Here is an 18,396-nt window from a genome sequence, read left to right on the forward strand (position 1 = left end):
TTTAAACGGAGAGAGCACCGGCCCGTGGGCCAGCCTGCGAGTTCTGGGCTCACAGAGCCTCAGTCTTCCAACCTATAAAATGGGGATAATAGAACGTACCTGTATAAGGTCCCTGAGGCCATCACAACAGTGGCCACAAACTGGGTGGCTTGAAACAACACACATTTCTCCTCTCACAGGTTTGGAGGCTAGAAGTCCAAAATCAAAGTGTCAGCAGGGCTGGGCTCCCTCTGGAGGATCTTTCCTTTGTCTCTGCAGCTTCTGGGGGCTCCAGGTATCCCTGGGCTGTGGCCGCATTCCCTCCGGCCTCTGTCTTCACATGGCTTCCCCTGTGTCTCAAATCCCCTTCCTTTTTCTTATAAAGACCCCAGTCATTGGATTTAGGTCCTGTTCTAATCCGGTGTGACCTCATCTTAACTAATGACATCTGCAAACACCCTATTTCCAAACAAGGTACATTCTGAGGTTTCAAGTGGACTGAATTGGAGCGGGGGCAGGGATGGACACTATTCAACCTATTACACCATATTTGTGAAGAAAGTTAGATGAACATAATTTACTTAAAAGTATTCTATCCAGTTTTCAGGTTTGGCAGGTGTAAAATAAGAGGATTGCTAAACAGTTAGTGATGACCCTGCTTGTTCTTGATCACTAGGAAATGGTTTCCTGGGTGTTCCTGCAGCTGGGGGAGGGGTGGCAGGAAGGGACGATGCGGGGTGAGGGGAGGGAGGGAGAACCTGAGACTGAATGTGAGGACTTCCTGCCAGAAAGTTGAAAAAGTTATTGTTCCCTTCACTCAATTTCCTCCCCACGACTCTATGAGGAAAATACAGTTATTGGAAGGATAAGCCTCGTGGCGGGGAGTATACGGATGATTGGACAGCTTGTGTGGGTGGGGAAACGCCTGGATAGAGGCAGCGGTGGGTGGGAGCCCCTTCCTGCTCAGAGCCCGTGCATACGACCATCACTCCTGGCACAACATAGAATGAGATAAAAGAAAAATGCAGGAATCGCAGCATCACAGAGGGAAACATAATGTTTTCTTAATTTCCTGGGAGACTAAGGGTCTTCCTACACGCACACATCTTCCTAGGCGTGTTACTGAAACCGTCCAGCATGTGCTAGGCCCCTTCCCGCCCTCCCGGCTCCTGGCTGAGGCCTCGGTGGGCCTCCCTGGCCCCTATCCCCACCCCTGCACTTCCTCCCTGCCTTCACCCGTGGGCCCTGACCCCTCTCCCTCTCTGCAGCTGGGTGATCTTTCTAATGCAAACCTGGCCCTGGCCCCTGCTTCCACCCACGTCCTACAGCTCTCAGCCCAGCCCTCCAGGCTGGGAGCCCCAAGGGCAGAACAGATCTGGTTCCCTGGGGTCCCCAGGCCACTCACTTTGAGGAAAGGAATGAGGGAATGAATGATTGAATGAGTGAGTGAATGCCCCATCGCTGGCCCCCAGCTTTGCAGGCCACTCCTAAGTGGCCCTGTGGTGTTTCCTGCAGGGCGATGTCCTGACCACCAAGTACCAGGTGGACCTGGGGGACGGCTTCAAGGCCATGTACATGAACCTCACGTTGGCCGGGGAGCCCATCCGGCACCGCTATGAGAACCCTGGTGTCTACCGCGTGTCCGTCAGGGCGGAGAACATGGCAGGACACGACGAAGCAGTGCTGTTTGTCCAGGTCAACTGTAAGTCCATCATCCCTTTGAGGCCAAGTGTCTCTCCTTGTGACAGAGACCTGGTTCTTGGGGAAGCACAGGGAGACCAAGGGCAGGGAGGCAGGCAGGCTGGGCTGGAGTCCACACCCATGGTGGTCTGTGCAGCAGTGGGGATGGTGGTGATGGTGATGGTTACGATGATGGTGGTGGTGATGATGGTGATAGTGGTGGTGATGGTGGTGATGGTGATGATGATAGAGGTGATGGTGGTGATGATGGTGGTGGTGGTGGTGGTGATGGTGGTGGTGATGGTGATGATGATAGAGGTGATGGTGGTGATGATGGTGGTGGTGATGATGGTGATGGTGGTGGTGGTGGTGGTGGTGATGGTGGTGGTGATGGTGATGGTGGTGGTGATGGTGGTGGTGATGGTGGTGGTGGTGGTGGTGGTGGTGATGGTGGTGGTGATGGTGATGATGATAGAGGTGATGGTGGTAATGGTGGTGGTGATGATGGTGATGGTGGTGGTGATGGTGATGATGATGGTGGTGGTGATGATGGTGATGGTGGTGGTGATGGTGATGATGATAGAGGTGATGGTAATGATGGTGATGATGGTGGTGGTGGTGGGTGGTGGTGGTGTTGATGGTGATGGCGGTGGTGATGGTGGTGATGATAGAGATGATGGTAATGATGGTGGTGATGGTAATGGTGGTGATGATGGTGATGGTGATGATGATAGAGGTGATGGTGGTGATGCTGGTGGTGGTGATGGTGGTGATGGTGGTGGTGATGGTGATGATGATAGAGGTGATGGTGGTGATGGTGGTGGTGGTGATGATGGTGATGGCGGTGGTGATGGTGGTGATGATAGAGATGATGGTAATGATGGTGATGATGGTGGTGATGGTGATGATGGTGATGGTGATGGTAGTGGTGATGGTGATGTTGGTGATGGTGGTGATGATGATGGTGATGGTGATGGTAGTGGTGATGGTGATGTTGGTGATGGTGGTGGTGATGATGGTGATGGTGGTGATGAGGTTGATTGTGACAGTGACTGATAGCAGCCTGGGACATGGCCAGCGCCCTGATGCCCTCTGACCCCTAACCTTTTTCTGTCCCCTGCAGCCCCCCTGCAGGCCCTCTACCTCGAAGTGGTTCCTGTCATTGGCATCAACCAGGAGGTGACCCTCACAGCTGTGCTGCTGCCCCTGAACCCCAACCTCACCGTCTTCTACTGGTGGATTGGTCACAGCCTGCAGGTACGCTGGCCCCGGGCCCCTGGCAGCCCCTCCTTCCCACAGGCTCCCATCTGGGGTGGAGAGTGGGGCAGGTCCCACCCTCCATACTGGGCAGGACACAGTGTGTGACACCGTGGAGGTGAGGAAAGCACACACCGACTCTTCCTTCACCCTGAGCATCTGTTCAGGGTCCGGCCATGTCTGAGTGTGGTGGAGGGGGGATGAATCGGGTCAGACCCTGCCTTTTCCTAGGGAAAGATGTGGGAACATAGTAGGTGACCTAAGTTAGTGTGTGACAGGTGTCACAGGAAGGAGACAGGTGACACGTCTGAGAGTTCCAGAAGAGATCAGGCCATTTCTAGTTATAGAATGGGAGTAGTCAGGGAAGCCTTCATGGAGGAGGGGGTCCCTGGGGCTGGACCCAACCTCAGAAGCCTCACCCAGGGCTATGGGTTGTATCCCGTGGGCAGTGGGGAGCCAAGGGCAGATGCCTGGTAGGAGACCCTCAGGGCCTTTGCAGGTGAAGCTGCCCATCCTTAGGCCGGGGGGTGCCTCAAGACCCAAAGGGGGATCCTTCATTTATTCAGCAAACGGCAGCCCTTCACCGCCAAGCAGAAAGCCCCAAACAGCGGCTGAGGGTCCAGACCGGGAGGGGCTCTGGGCTCCAGACTGTGTTTCCCTGGCATGGGGAGGGTCGAGGAAGGGGCTCGGGCTCCGGGTTCGAATGGCGACTCAGCCCCTTGCAGCCGAGCTCTTGGGGCCGGTCGCTGCACCTCCCCAAGCCTCTGCCTCCCCGTCTACAAGGTCCGAGGTAATAGTGAGGCCCAATCAGATGTGTGTGCCCACCCCACAGGGTGGGTGCTGAGCCGGCCACTGGGGTCCGAGGATGAAGGTGCCATAGCCCGGCTGAGCGTGGAGGGGGCGAGAAGGTGAAAGGGATCGGGGGGGAGGCCCTGCTTGGCAACCACCATGCGCCTTCGACGCCATCCCCGGAGCGGGGCTCGGAGCCTCTGGAGGGAAGGGGCACTGGGAGACGGCGTCCGTGCTGGGGAGCTCAGGACCGGGCGCCTCGGGGGGCCCTCTCCATACCCCCCGGGGGCTCTCAGTGAGCACTCTCAGTGCGGCCCTGGCCGCACACCGGGGCCAGCTCTCCGGCCCAGCCCTGACCCCCGCTCGTGCCCGCAGCCCCTGCTGTCCCTGGAGAACTCTGTGACAACGCGGTTTGGGGACACAGGGGACGTGCGCGTGACGGTGCAGGCTGCCTGCGGGACCTCTGTGCTGCAGGACTCCAAGGTGGTCCGCGTGCTGGGTGAGTTACCCCCCCCCGCCCCCCGGGACAGGCAGCACAGCTTCTCCTTCTCAGGAGCTCAGGGTGGGGGGCAGGCGGTGTATATGCCACCGATGTCCTGGTCATCCCAGGGAGGACCCAGCGGGGCAGAGGGGCCAACAAACGCAGCTCTGACGCCCCCGGCCTTGCTGGCCTCCATTTCCCCATCTGTAAAATAAATACCGACAATTCCTACGTCCATGGCATTCACAGGCCCCACATGGCACAAATGAGGACGCAGCTGAGGGGCTTGACAAGGTCACCCAGCAGCATCAGAGCTGGGGTCGGGCACCGGGTCTGCCTGCCCACCGGGTGCCTGTCCCCAGCATCTCCGTCATCTGAGGAGTGTCACGTGATTATATCAATTTTGTTGAGAGTCCTGCTCTGAATCCGTGTCCCATTTATCGGTGCTCACTGGGGGCTCTGCGCCCCCCGGGAGACATTTACAATAGAAAATAAGTCCTAAGAATGGAAGAGACCCCCCTGCCCCCCGGCACCATGTTGCCCTCATCACCACACTGATAAACCCTCATTTTGCTTTAAGAACAGCCTCTCCTGTGGACAGCAGCCATCAGTTAAATATTTAGGGGACTGCCCTCAGCCATTCCTTCATTCACGAGCATGAGGGCAGCAGGCCCTGAGCCCAGAGCCTTGAAACAGTCACCTCCACCTGCACTGCATGGTCACGGTTCACAAGGCACTTGTCCCTTGAGCTGCTCATCCCTGCAAAGCCTCCTCCCATTTTACAAATCAAGAAACCAAGTCTCGGGAGGTAAACAGAGAGATTGCAGTTCACTCTGAGACTCCTGGTGCCGGGTCTTTTTTACCCCCTGCTGCTTGTGGCTCTAGAATAGGTTTCTGAGTTGCGGACCCTGGGAAATGTGAGAGACAGAGAAAGTGGGGACTCTGCTCTCCAGGGACTCTTACTCTGGTGGGGGGACCAGCCCAGTCAAAGTCCATGGATCCCTGGGGGACGAGAAGTCAACGTCGTAGGGCGTGTATGTCCTTGTGAGCTGATGGGGCAAATCACACAGCAGGCTTGGCCCTCCCTCCAGGGCAGCACTGCTGTCCTCGTCATTGTCATCTTTTTTGTCGTTATTATTATTATTAAATGGCAGCCAGTGGAGTGGGCCCTGCCCGGGACAGCTGCTGGCACACAGACTGGGAAGCATCTTGTTTTCTGAAAGTGGGCCGCAGGATCCACACCCAGGGCCAGCCCTGGACCATCCAGGGGGTGTGGCCACCGTCCACAGAGGAAGCGGGGCCGGGCGCCCAGGACTGACCCACTCTCCCGTCTCTGCCTCTTTCCAGATCAATTTCAGGTCATGCCTCTGCAGTTTTCCAAGGACCTGGACGCTCACAACCCCAACACCCCCGAGTGGAGGGAGGACATTGGCCTCGTGGTGTCCCGGCTCCTCTCCAAGGTGCCCCCAGCCCACCACTGGCAAAACCACCTGCCCACCTCTGGGTTGTGGGTGCCCCAGAGAAGCGGGGGCTGTGGAGCCCCCAGGAGCGGGCAGGCGGGCTGCTCTGCGGTCCTGATGCTCTGTCCTTCACATCGGCTGACAGTGGCGCTTGGAAGCCATGTAGGGTCCTCTTACCTGGCCCTGGGGGACATGCAGCCAGACTGTCACCTTGCAGAGGAGGGACAGGACTGCCTCTTCCATGCACATCTAGTGAGCACCAGCTGTTTGCACAAGACACAGTTGCTGTCCTACAACAGAATCTCTTTAAAGGGATTTTCATTTACTCACTACGTTTCTCTTCTGGGCTGGATACTGGAGACAGAGAGATGAGTCAGTGTGATGGCTGACCTCAGGGAGCTCACAGAAAGCAAAGGCAGTGCGTCAGGGTGGGCATAGGGCACTCGAGGCCCTTGGGCCCCCAGTGGGAGAAAACCCAGCCCTCTAGAGTCATCCAAGGCTGTCACAGACTGAGGCCCACCCTGGCCATGCCTCCCTTTGGCCCATTAATAATTCGGGTAATATTGTCCTGGGTGTTGAAGGATGAATAGGAGTTTGCCAGATGAACATGCGTGGAGTGGGACTTTCAGGAGACAGAGCTTTGTGGGTTGAGGGAGTTGCGTGGTCAGGAGCCCTGACACTTGGGAGGACAGTAGCCAGGGAGGGGCCTGCTCACCTGGATATGGTGGGAGGAATGAGCTGAAGGGGGCAGGCCTGGCCAAGCGGAGGCTGGGGCGGTGGCCAAAGGCTGAGGGACCAGGAGCGCTGGGCTGCAGTAGGTAGAAGGCAGTGCCATAAGCTGCTGGGGCCATGACTCCAGGTGTACAGGGGTCAGAAATGGCCAAGACTCAGGCCACTCAGGGAGAGAGGGTATTCCTGGGCCCCTGGAGTGTGGCAGGGGACAGAGAAGGCCGGTGGATCAGAATGGCTGTCTGTGTCCCCGCAGGAGACCAGCATCCCCGAGGAGCTGCTGGTGACCGTTGTAAAGTCAGGGCTGCCCACCTTGGCTGACCTGCACGTGCTCCTGCCCCCTCCCACGCCCACGAGGAAGAGGAGCCTCACAAGTGACAAGGTATCTCCTGCGGCCACCGGGCCGGGTCCTCCCCATGCTGCCGAGGGTTTGGTGGTGATTCCCGACAGGCACGGGGACCTCGGCGTCTCCTCATCACGTAAAGGCTTATCTCTCACCAATCACTGCCCCTCCTCCCCCTTGTGGCTACACCAAGGTCACAATGGTGGGGGAGTGGGGGGGACCAGGGCATTGGGCAGGACCACCCCCTCAGGGGGACGCTCCACTTTCACTCCCATTTCATTGGCTAGAGCTGGTCACACCGCCCCAGCCTCACTGTGAGGGGTGAGCACCAGCCAGGGGAACCCGGGAAACAGTTTCAGAACCTCCAACTAGGACGGGGACTCAAAAGATGAATGGCGGGGGTGGGGGGTGACTTCCCTCATGGTCCAGCGGTTAAGACTTCGCCTTCCAATGCAGGGGTTGGGGGTTTGATTTCTGGTTCGGGGAGTTAAGATCCCACATGCCTCAGGGCCAAGAAACCAAAACATAAAACAGAAGCAACATTGTGACAAATTCAATAAAGACTTTAAAAATGGTCCACATCAGGGCTTCCCTGGTGGCGCAGTGGTTGAGAATCTGCCTGCTAATGCAGGGGACACGGGTTCGAGCCCTGGTCTGGGAGGATCCCACATGCCGCGGAGCAACTAGGCCCGTGAGCCACAACTACTGAGCCTGCGTGTCTGGAGCCTGTGCTCCGCAACGGGAGAGGCCACAATAGTGAGAGGCCCGCGCACCGCGATGAAGAGTGGCCCCTGCTTGCCACAACTAGAGGAAGCCCTCGCACAGAAACGAAGACCCAACACAGCCATAAATAAAAATAAATAAATAAATTTAAAAAAAAAAAAGAAAGAAGGTCCACATCGAAAAAAGATGAATGGGAAGAACTTCACGCCCTCTAGGGCGGTTTAATTCCATACCAAGCAGACAGTAATGAGTGTGGACGAGGATGTGGAGAAACTGACCCCTCATTCACTGCTGAGGGGAGTGGAAAATGGTGCAGCCACCGTGGAAACAGTCTGGTGGTTCTTCAAACAGTTAAACACGGAGTTACCAAATGATGTAGCAGCCCCACCCCCGGGAGTGTACCAAAGAGAACTGAAAATATACGTCCACACACACACGTGTGTGCCCGAATGTTCACAGCCCCAAAGCGGAAACAACCCAAGTGTCCACCCACAGGTGAGTGGATGGGCAGAAGATGGTCCATCCGCACAGTGGAATATTACTCAGCCATCAAAAAGGATGCGATTCTGATCCAGGCTGCAGCTTGGATGAACATTGGAAACGTGATGTAAAGTGAAAGAAGATGGTCACAAAAAGCCACAGATTGTGTGATTCCATTTATATGAAATGTCCAGAACAGGCGAATCCACAGAGACAGTGCATTGCTGGTTGCTGGGGGCTGGGGGATGGGGAGTGGGAGTGACTGCTCACGGTTTTAGGGGTTTCCTTTGGGAGGAAGAAAATGTTCTGGAATTAGATAGTGGTGGTGGGCATGACTGTGAATATACTAAAAACCACTGAATTGTACACTTGAAGAAAGTAAATGTTAAAAAAAGATGAATCAGAACCGCAGGCAAGCTCTGAGCTGATCGAGAAGACAGATGCTCATGCAGACGGTCTGGAAAGAGTGACCCGCATGGAGGCGCGGGTACAGCAAGACCAGCAGGACACCTGTGGCTGGGTGGTAGCGTCCCATTTTACAGACGAGGGAAGTGAGGCTCAGTGAGGCCCCCACCAGGAAGCACAGCGCGGGCGTGGAGCCCCACTGTCACTCTGGCTGCAAAACCGTGCTCGAGCCACTCCCGGGCGGCCTCCTGGTGGACCTGTGCCTGTGCCAGCCTGACCCACAGCCCGTCCCAAAGGGCGTCCACATCCGCACCTGGGGGCTCCTGGCCAAGCCCCCAGCCCCCGCTGATGCGGTGTCTCTGGAGGTGGGTCAGTGGCGGGTTGAGAGGCATCGACCCACTTCTCAGACGAGGAGCTGAGGGCGGAGGGGAAGGCTGCGGGGGTCCCAGGTGCCAGCACGGGGCTCGGGGGCTGCACCCACTCGGGGCGCTTCCGAGTGAGGGCTGGAAGGGAAGGAGGTGAGAGACGGGGGGACCCCACCCCCATTGTCCTGAGTGCTCAGAGTCTGCCACACGCCCGAAGCCAGCGAGAAAACTTAGCCGCGCGCCACGGCCCCGGACAGCAGCCTTGCCTTGCTGCGTGCGGAGCGCGGGGCTCAGGGCGCCACGCCCGATGCTCCTACGAATCCTCACGTTGACCTGAGAACGGAAAGGTGCAGCGACCCCTCCAGGCCATGAGGTCAAGGGGCAGAACCAGGTGTCTTCCCGGACCCTTCAGGTCTGGGGCTGTTGGCCTGTCGTTTACACAGTTCCCGACTCAGGACCCTCGTTCCGTGAGCAGGGAACGGGCCTCGTGGAGTCCCAGGTGCTGAAACGCTGCTCAGGGAAGCAGCCAGCAGAGTCCCCAGAGTATATCCCCCCGAGGCCCAGGGAGCAGAGCCACGGGGACCCCATCCCTGAGGGGGACCCCTCCCCCAACACATCTGCACCCACCTGTGCAGAGGGTGACGCCTGACACCCACGTGGACTGAGTGGTTCCCTTCTGAACATCAGGAAAATTCCCCCCTCCTGAACTGCCACACCAGCTGGGCGCCCCAGAGGCCAGCTGCCCCCTCCCCCCACCATGATCCAGCAACATCACCTCCTGGGATTTTTCTGCCTCAGGTGTGGGCTCACTTGCCTGCCTGGGTCACCTCTCCTGTCTCTGTCTTGCCTTCTTCCTGGTCTTCCACCTCCAAGAAGCCTCCCCTGATTACTTCTGGGGTTGGGGGCCTCCTGGAGCATCCCTGGGTTTCCCCAACTTTACCACACTCCATGGTCCTGACTAAAACTAGAGCTCTCTGAGGGCAGGGCCACATTTAGGTCACCTTGTGTCCCATTGTCGGTTCTTGGTGAGAGTTCACTGGTGGCTAGTATTCCCATTTTACAGAGGAGGCGACTGAGGCCCAGAGAGGCTGAGTGGCCCTCCCCTAGCCCCATGGCTCTGGAGGGTCAGGGTGGACATCTGCCCAGCTCTCCCGCTCCCTCTGCTGGGTCCCCGAGGACCCCCTCACTCCCCGCCCTGTGCTTTCAGAGGCTCATGGCCATCCAGCAGGTGCTGAACGCACAGAAGATCAGCTTCCTCCTGCGTGGTGGGGTCCGGGTCCTGGTGGCCATGAGGGACGTGGACACAGGTGAGAGGCCTGGCCTGAGCTCACCTCTGTAGGGTGGGGTGGGCGTGTGTCCAGGCCCCTCAGACGACACCCATTACCGTGGACACTGGGGGCAGAGAGACCCCCTCTGCCGCCCGCACGCACGCTCCTCCTGGCCGGGTGGTTGCCTCCGGTTAAAACCCAGTCACACCGAGGGCCTCACGGTGCTCTCCGCGGACACAGCACGGAGCTCTTGCTTTAATTTATGTCATTTAGAGCCTCAGGTGACTCTGTCCCCGCCCCCCACCGTGGACCATCCTCCCCACTTTGGGGCAAGAATCTTTGCAGGAGCCGAAGAGCTGCGTTCTGCTCTGTGCGGTCACATGTCCACACCAGCATCAATCTGGACGGAGGCGTTCTGTCCGCTTTCCAGGAGGAAGGACCGGGGCCGGGATCTACTCAGTGGGGGTCCTGGGTGCCAGGAGGCCGGCCGGTGCCCACACTGACCACTCACAGGCTGCTTTGCTCACAGGTTCTCCAAGCCTGGGAGGAGGTGGCGGCTACTGGGCGGTGGCAGTGCTCATCCTCATCGGGCTGTTCGCGGTGGGAGCCTTCATCCTCTACAAGTTCAAAAGGCAAGGTCACCCGGCCTCCCTGGGCTAACCGGGCGTGAGGGCGGGGCCTGGGGGGGAGGGGGCGCAGCTCTCCATCAGGGCCTTGGAGGGCTGTGGCTGTGCCGGCGACGGGTCGTGGGGTGGGGAGGGGCCTCGTCTGGACCCACAGCCTGGCTCTGAGTCACCTTGATCCCAGAGGAGACAGCTGACCGCTCACAACCCAAGGAGCATCTTCCACCCCCATCCTCCTCTCTGCTCCACCCGCCCATTTTACAGATGAGGAAACCCAGGCTCAGAGAGGTTAAGTGATTTTCCCAGGGCCACACAGCTGAGGAGTGAGGAGTGGGGCTCTGACCCCAGGCTGTGCCCACCCCCCATGCTTCCCCCAGCACTCACCCACCCCTTCCCTCCGCAAGCATGATCCAGAGCTGCCGTGTGCCAGGCACTCCACTGGGAGGGGGCTCCAGCCTCCAGATGGAGCAGCTGCACGGGACACCCAGGGCTGGAGCGGGGGGCGGCTGACACCCAGGGTGGGAGCGGGCAGGGGCTTGAGCCGAGGTTGGGTGGGTGGCAAGCACACCGTGTGGTCATTGGGAGGGGTTGTGGTGCCTCTCTCCCCCTCTGACCTTAGTCCTCATCTGTGAAATGGGTTTAATAACCCTCGGTGCTGGGATTACTCGTGGGCACCCTCGAGGGCCTGGTGAATCTGAACTTACCCGGATTCTGGGCCTGGGAATGAGCAAAACGACCAGAAAGTGTCACCAGACTCATTTCCTGCAAAACGCAGCTGCCAGATCTGAGCCTGTTGTTTCTCCCCATCTTGCTGGTTTGGCTCCAGTGGCCTTGGGGTCTCCCTGGTTCGGGTCGCCCTAGGGAACAGTCCAGAGACGGAGCTGACCCTCCCCTCCCTGCTCCTCTGAGGCCGAGGGTCCTTCCTCCCCCGAGCCCTGGACACTTCTGGGTCTCTGTCCTCCAGCACCGTTCACACTGGGTGACAGCCCCCCAACCTGCAGGGCACCCCAGATGGCAGCAGGGCTGGGTCAGCCTCGAAGACCGGGCCACCATCCTGCCCTGCTGCTGACCAGCTCTGTGGTCCTGGCCAGTCTCTTCCCCTCCCTGAGCCTCAGTTTCCTCATCTGTAAAAGGAGACTAAGCAGGAAGAGGCTAGGACAAGGGAAGAAGAAGAGGGGGAGAAGGTGGGGAAGAGGAGTAGGGGGGAGGGAGGGGAAGATGGGGAGGGGAGGGGGGTGGGCAGGCGCAGACGCAGGCCCCCAGCTCCTGCAGACCTTCTCCTGTGCCCGTCTCCCTTGTTGCCATAACGCCGTGTTTAATTGGGACCTTGTGAAAACCGCCCGGCTCAGACCTGGCTGAGGCAGGCCATGGGGTGTGAGTCCTGAGAGGCTGAACGAGAAAAGGATTTAGACGCCGCCTCCCAAGTCAGAGCCGAGTTGGAGGCAATGGCTGGAGTCGGGACCTGCCCCCACCCCTTTCTCTTTCCCCTTGGACCGCCGTTTGGGCGCACCCATTTGGGCTTCTCTCAGGGCACTTGAGAATTGCAGGGCGGCAGGATTGTCTGGGGGTGGGCAGAAGGCAGGCCTGGCAGGTTGGGAGTGAAAGGGGCAGAATTTTGGTCTCTGTCAATTGCCTTCTTCAGACCCCCTGAAGGCCAGATTGCAGTTTCCACAAATTGCTCCAGATTTATCACACACAGTGTAAATGGCCCAGAAGGAACCTATTACCTTGTCCCCAGAGGAGGGGGAGGGAGGACGAAGGGGAGGACCTTGCAGCAGCAGAGAGAAATGCCCCATTTGTCCAGAGGCTTTAAGCTCTGTGGATCCCAGGGAGCTGGACTCTCCTGGCTGACGCAGCAGTCAGTGTGGGCTGGGCCCAGCTGCGTAACAAACAGCCCCTAAGTCTCAGAGGCTCACAGCCATCAAGTGCTACAGTCCACTGGGTCCGGCCACATGGCCCAACCCACCCTGGGCCCTGAATGTGCATCCTGCCATCTCAATATTTCCAGAGAACTGCCAGTGTCGGTGAGTGGCTCTGAGGAAGCCCACTCTCCCACTGAGTCTAGTTCCCTCTTCTGTAAATTGGGACCATGGGCTCTTTTGGGGTTTTGCTCCAACTAACTGGGGTGTTGAACATGAAGGAGCCTGGTCCAGGGACCCCGAGCCCAGTCCCAGCTGAGGCAGAGGGGGCTGTGCCCTTGCTCTCCTCTCCCTCTGCCCTGGAGGGTATGGGAACTTGAGGACGGTGCAGCCAGCCCCAGAACCCCGGGCAGGGCTCAGCAAGCACCTCTCAGAGCCGGTCAACATCACGTGCCGTGTGGGAACGCATGCCAACCCAGCCAGAGCCCTGAGGTGCAAGGTGACGGGGACCCGAAAGAAAATAAAACAGCCTCTCCCTGCAACATGCCTGAGGGGAGACGGATGGACAGCAAGCACCCCGTGTGCGGGGGCAGAGGGAAACCCAGGGCCGCGGGATCTCACAGGAGGGAGGGCTTCCTGGAGGAGGTGGCTTGGAGCAGAGGCAGGGCAGGAGGCAGACCCGGGAGCGATGTCAGCACCGCACAGAGGGATGGCCCAGGGCTCCGCTGGGGGCTTCTGGGGACAGGCATCCTGGGCAGAGCCCTGAGTCCCCACCTCCGTCCCGCAGGAAACGCCCCGGCAGGACCGTGTACGCCCAGATGCACAACGAGAAGGAGCAGGAAATGACGAGCCCCGTGAGCCACAGCCAGGACGTGCAGAGCGCCATCCCGGGTGAGGAGTTTATAGATGATGAGCTCCACTCACAGACTCTAGGTAACGTCCGCCCCGAAAACCCCCTCCCCTTCCCTCGCCACCTGCCCCCGCCGCCCGCTGGCTCTCCCCACCCTTACCAGCCGCTCTCTGCACCCCCTACACGGCGACCGCCCCACCCCTGGGTTGCTGTGAGGCCCCCAGACAAGCAGCCAGGAGGACACACCAGAAACGTGTCACCGTCGTGGGTGGTGTTGTCACCGCCCCTTTATCCCCTCCCACCCGTGTCCACTGTGTCCCCGGAGCTGTGGGAGGTGGAATCGCTGTCCTCACCTTTTAAATGATTGGAGGTGAGGCTCAGAGAGGTGACGTTGCTCGCCCAGGCAGCACAGCGGACCAGTGGCTGACCTGGGATCCAGACGCAGGCTGGCCGGACCCCAAAGCCCGCGTGCCTCCTTTCTCCCTGGAGTGGTCGGGAGCTGACCACCCCCTCCTCCAGCTCCCCGACCTCGCAGCCCCACAGTCTCCCAGGGCCACCAGCCCAGCCGGGCTCCTTTCAGAGCCATGGTCCGCAGCCTCCCGGAAACGTGACAACAGCTGCCATTTCCTGGGCACTTGCTCCTCACCAGGCCCAGTGCTTCCCGACACGGTCTCGCAGCCAGCCTGGGAGGCAGGCCCTGGCCGTGTGCCCATTTGACAGATGGGACAGCTGAGGTTCACAGCAGCCACTCAGACTCCCAAGTCACTTAGCAGATAAGAGGCGCAGCCGATTCTGTGCCCCTCCCCCGCGCTGCAGCCCAGGCTCAGGGCCAGCTCCCCCGTGCGCCCCAAGACCCCTCAGCCCAGGGCCGCGGTGGCTGGAGAGTGTCGGGGCCCCATGCGGCCTCCCGAGTGGTCACCCCCATCTTCATCAGGCGGTGTCGTACCCCACGTGAAAGGTGGTGGCAGAGGCTCCCGGTGGACCCGGGCTTCCCAAGCTCGGGCAGAGGGTTGGGCGTCCCAGGGAGATGAGAGAGCGACCCTCCTGCCTCCGCAGCTCTTTGCCTCCAAGCCCCGAAGAGCAGCGATAGCGTAATAATAAGGGATTCTTTCAATGGAGCACTTAGTGTGCACCAGGCCCTGCCCAAATCCTCAGGGGCAGTCCCTTCTGGACCCCCCTACCATCCTTTAGGGGAGGCCATATTATCGTCCCCAAGTTACAGATGACAAAACCGAGGCCGTGAGGTGACACGCCTTGATGAGGTCTCCCCCGGCACGCGGGGCTCACCACCCCATGCCCCCCCGCGGCCCCGCCGGAAGCTCTGGGCCGCTTCCTCCCCCCCGTGCCCGGGAGCTGGGGGGCTCTGGGCCGCCCGTGCCGGCTCCTTCCACCGGCCACGCCTCTGGCCCCCAGGCTCAGAAGGCAGCCCCGCCCAGGACCCCGGCAGACCCCTGCCCTTCTGACCGTCGCTGTGCCCTTCTCTCTCCTGCTGCCTCCCGGGGCCTTGCCTCGCCGCCCTGCAGTGCCCCCTGCCCGGGGGGCACAGAGCCCCTCCTACCTCCCCCTGCTGCCGACGCCGGGCCGGCCACTGCAAGGCAGTGGGTGTGGTGCACGGTGGCGGGCGTGGCCTCACCCCCGGAGGCCCCCTGGGTCCACTGCTTGTGCCGGCGCCAGGAGAGCCCACCCTCAGTCACCCCCCCAGGAAACCTAGAGACGCCCACCCCTCCGCGCCCGCGTCCAGGCACGACCCGCAGGGCTGCAGGAAGCGCGGGATGCCCCACACGCCGGTCGAGGCCACACCGTGTCCCGCACGGCCCTCCGTCCTCTCTCTGCCCCTCGGCCGGGCGTGTGCTCACGCCTGGCGTCTCTGTGCCTCCAGGGAATCACTCCGGCGTGGTCCTGAGCGTCAACTCCCGAGAGATGCACAGCTACCTGGTGGGCTGATGCCGCTGGAGGCCGCGCCCAGAGCTCTCTCCTCTCCGCCGCTTCATCCCCCGTGGAGGGCACAGGACCACACGTGCCACCGGCACGGGGCTGGGACCGGCGTCCCCTCAGAGACCTCGGAAAAGCCTCCTCCTCCAGCTGTGTCCACGCAAGGCGACAGATGCGCCTCTGTCCAGCTCAAGCCCGCCCAGCCCACGGCCGCCCAGGAGACCCGCCAGCTCCCGCCCCCCCCGGACACCAGGCCACGTGCCGCCCGCTGCGCCGCCTGCCCCCCCCCAGACTCTGGGCACTTCTCTGGACCTCACACGGCCGCCCTGGCTGCCCACGGCTGGTCACCGCAGCCGGGCCTGACTTCTCGGGGCCGAGGCTGGTCCCCCTGAGGCTGGGAGAGGCCGGGCTCTCAGCACCGCAGACCCGCCCCATCACCTGTGCCGCGGGCTCCCGTCCCAGCAGAGGGACAGCGGAGCCCTGCTTCCTTCCTCATAACCTCCAGGAAAGCAGCTCCCACCCACAGGGCCGTCCCTCTGCAGGGGTGTCCACCGCCCCCTCCAGAATCCAGAAAGCCAGTGGTAGGCCCTCCCAATACCGCCTTCCACACCTCCCGCTGTCCTTCCTCTTTTTAAACTGCAGATAATGTAAATACCTCTCTAGGTAGCTGTTTGCATTTTGTGGGGGGAGGGGGGGTGTTCAACTTCCTATTCTTATTGCCAGGCAGTAGCCCCATTCTCGGGAACCCCTTTTCCAGAATGCCCAGGGATGCTTCTCTGCCCCTTCTGGCAGCCTTCTCTCCTGGGGCCCACAAGGCCAAGGCTCTCCCTGGCTTCCCCCCTGCCCCCCCCCTCGCCCCAGCCCCCCACAGGGTCCTAGGGATCCAGCGCCTGCACTTCCGAAGGAAGCCAGCAGGCGGCGCCCTCGCACGGGGTTCCCGCCTGCGGGATCCCGTCTTAGTGGCCGCGGTGGGAACGGCCTCTAGATGCCCAGAGTGTTCTGTGCTTCCTCATAGCTTGAGGGACGCACGTAGAAACCGGGAACCAGGAGGGGTTTCGAATGGCAGAGCCCGAAGGGCCGCCAAGTAGTGTGTGCCTCGTTTTGAAGATGGAGAAACTGAGGCCCAGAGAGGGAGTGACTTTCCCAAGGTCACACAGCAAGACGGCAGCAGAGGTGCCCAGGAGCCAGCCCCCTGCTGCCCGTGCAGTGTGATTCCACTCACTCACAGACGCCTAGAATCAGGGACACTAGGGATATATGGGGGCAGATTTTCACCTTTTGCCTTGAAACTGGAAATCAGTATCCCCTCCCCATCCTCTCCCTCCTCCCCCTCCCCCCACGCCAGGCTGGGCTCTCAGGCGGCCGGGGCCTTCCCCTCAGAGGTGGGGACACCAGAGCCCAGGCTAGGAACTCCCTGGCCGTGGGAAGTCCGGAATGAAGCCTGGGGGGCATTAGCCCACTTGCCCAGAAAAGAAACGTGGCCTGCGGGAGGGGATGCATTCTCACACCCAGAACACGTGGGGGGCCCTGAATCCTTGTGGAGTGGGGGACCCCTGGAGTCCAGCTCCTTGTGTCACAAACGGGGACTCAGACCACCCGAAACCAACTCAGAAGGGGTCACTGCACGTCACGGGGCAGGCGACGGTGGCGTCCCTCTCCCCACCCTGCCGGCCCACCGCCTGGAGCTCCTGGCCCAGACCCGCAGAGCTCGCCCTGCAAGCCATCCTCAAGACCCTCCTCGGGGCAGGGCTGGGGCAGCGGACCCCAGGCTGGAGCTGGGGGGCTGTGTGGGAGAGGCTGGGCTCTCTGGGACTTCTGCCTCCCCACAGCCTGCCCGAGGTCGCCAAAGACGGCTTAGGAACCCTGTGTCTCGCTGTCCACCCGCACCCGGCCCGTCCTGTGAGTGTCAGAACCAGGGTCAGACATGAGTCAGCACTGTCCAGGTCCAAGGTCAAGGTCAGCAAGGACACAGCCCCCAGCTCAGCAGTGCCTGCGGGCGACGACCCCTTTGCCCTTCATTGACCCTCAGCTTCATTCTCTCTGTTGGGGTAGGGTTTTCGCTTTCGCTATTTGTGTTTTTCATGTATTTTATGTCATTATTTCTATTAAGAGCATTTTGGGTGTGTGGACCCAAGAACCTGGGAATAAGTCGGCACCTATAACCTGATACTTTCCCATCCTCATAATCATATCGATCAACACATAGGTCTATGGATTTATCTGGTTCTACATTTGAGGTTCTGTGTATTTGGTGTACAGGTACACGCAGGCACCTGGGAATAATGGGCTGGGCTTGGGCAGCTAACGTTTCATTCAACCGGGTTGAGCCCATACTTCGTATATGCACATAACAGAGATGCGATCGATTCTTTCTTATTTTTCCTTTTTAAAAAACAATAAATCATTTGTGATGCTTTTAACAAAGATTAAATGAATACGATCAGCGTTTGCCTTATTATGAAGCTGTGTCAATATTTCCCTAAACATTCACCCAGGGCCCTAGAATTTCGGTGTCAGGGACACTGGGAGGGGTCAGGAGGAATTCCCGCACTTTGGGGGGCAGGTGCCGTGACACTGACCGTCTCCATCACGGGATCGGGACGTGCCACCCCAAAGCAGTGATGTCACCACACCCTCACACCCGTGTCACCTCACTTCTCCCCTGATGGCCGGCTGAGGGGCCCTGGAGCACAGCCCGTTTGCAGGTGAGGCACAGAGGCCAGGGGTTGAGAGCCTGGCAGGTGCACCCCAGCCGGACCGAAGCCCCTTGTCCCTGAAATGCCGTCCGCTTGTCTTCGAGGAGGCAGAGGAGCCAGGAGCAGACAGGAGAAGGCTGGACGTGGGCAGCTCACCACTCCCGTGCACACGCACACTCACACTCACACGGACACACTTGACTCACACAAATACAGATGCCCCCCTCCTTCTCTGGACCACAGTATGTGGAGTTCAGTATCAACATCCTCAAAAACTTCCTGCCAGATCTCCTGCCCCTGCAAACCGGTGCCAGGCCCTGGGCCAGGGCCATGAGTGCACGAGACGATGTCCCTGGGCCTGAAGGAGACCCCGGGCCGGCGGGGAAGCTGGCGATGACCACAGGGTCCAACAGGGAGGTGAGGGCCAGGGGCAGTGACCCCAACCAATCCTTCCATCAGAGCCCATGTTTGAGTGGG

The 18,396-nt window shown here is 60.0% G+C and overlaps 1 protein-coding gene across 3 annotated transcripts in view; it reads left to right on the forward strand.

The window, feature by feature from the left end:
• Positions 1-17,681, forward strand: part of SORCS2 (sortilin related VPS10 domain containing receptor 2) — a 506,781-nt gene extending 489,100 nt beyond the window's left edge. For 2 of the 3 annotated variants that reach the window (XM_059923653.1, XM_059923655.1), the window contains 9 exons: positions 1,495-1,681; positions 2,783-2,916; positions 4,081-4,204; positions 5,534-5,646; positions 6,632-6,757; positions 9,899-9,998; positions 10,489-10,591; positions 13,229-13,374; positions 15,171-17,681. In XM_059923653.1, the coding sequence (XP_059779636.1) occupies positions 1,495-1,681; positions 2,783-2,916; positions 4,081-4,204; positions 5,534-5,646; positions 6,632-6,757; positions 9,899-9,998; positions 10,489-10,591; positions 13,229-13,374; positions 15,171-15,235 (1,098 nt within the window). In that variant the 3' untranslated portion in view covers positions 15,236-17,681. The remainder of the gene's footprint in view (positions 1-1,494; positions 1,682-2,782; positions 2,917-4,080; positions 4,205-5,533; positions 5,647-6,631; positions 6,758-9,898; positions 9,999-10,488; positions 10,592-13,228; positions 13,375-15,170) is intronic. The other variant, XM_059923654.1, reaches the window with a different exon arrangement.
• The last annotated feature ends 715 nt before the right edge of the window (positions 17,682-18,396 follow it).

The sequence above is a fragment of the Balaenoptera ricei genome, chromosome 5 (assembly GCF_028023285.1).
Source record: "Balaenoptera ricei isolate mBalRic1 chromosome 5, mBalRic1.hap2, whole genome shotgun sequence".
Lineage (NCBI taxonomy): Eukaryota > Metazoa > Chordata > Mammalia > Artiodactyla > Balaenopteridae > Balaenoptera > Balaenoptera ricei.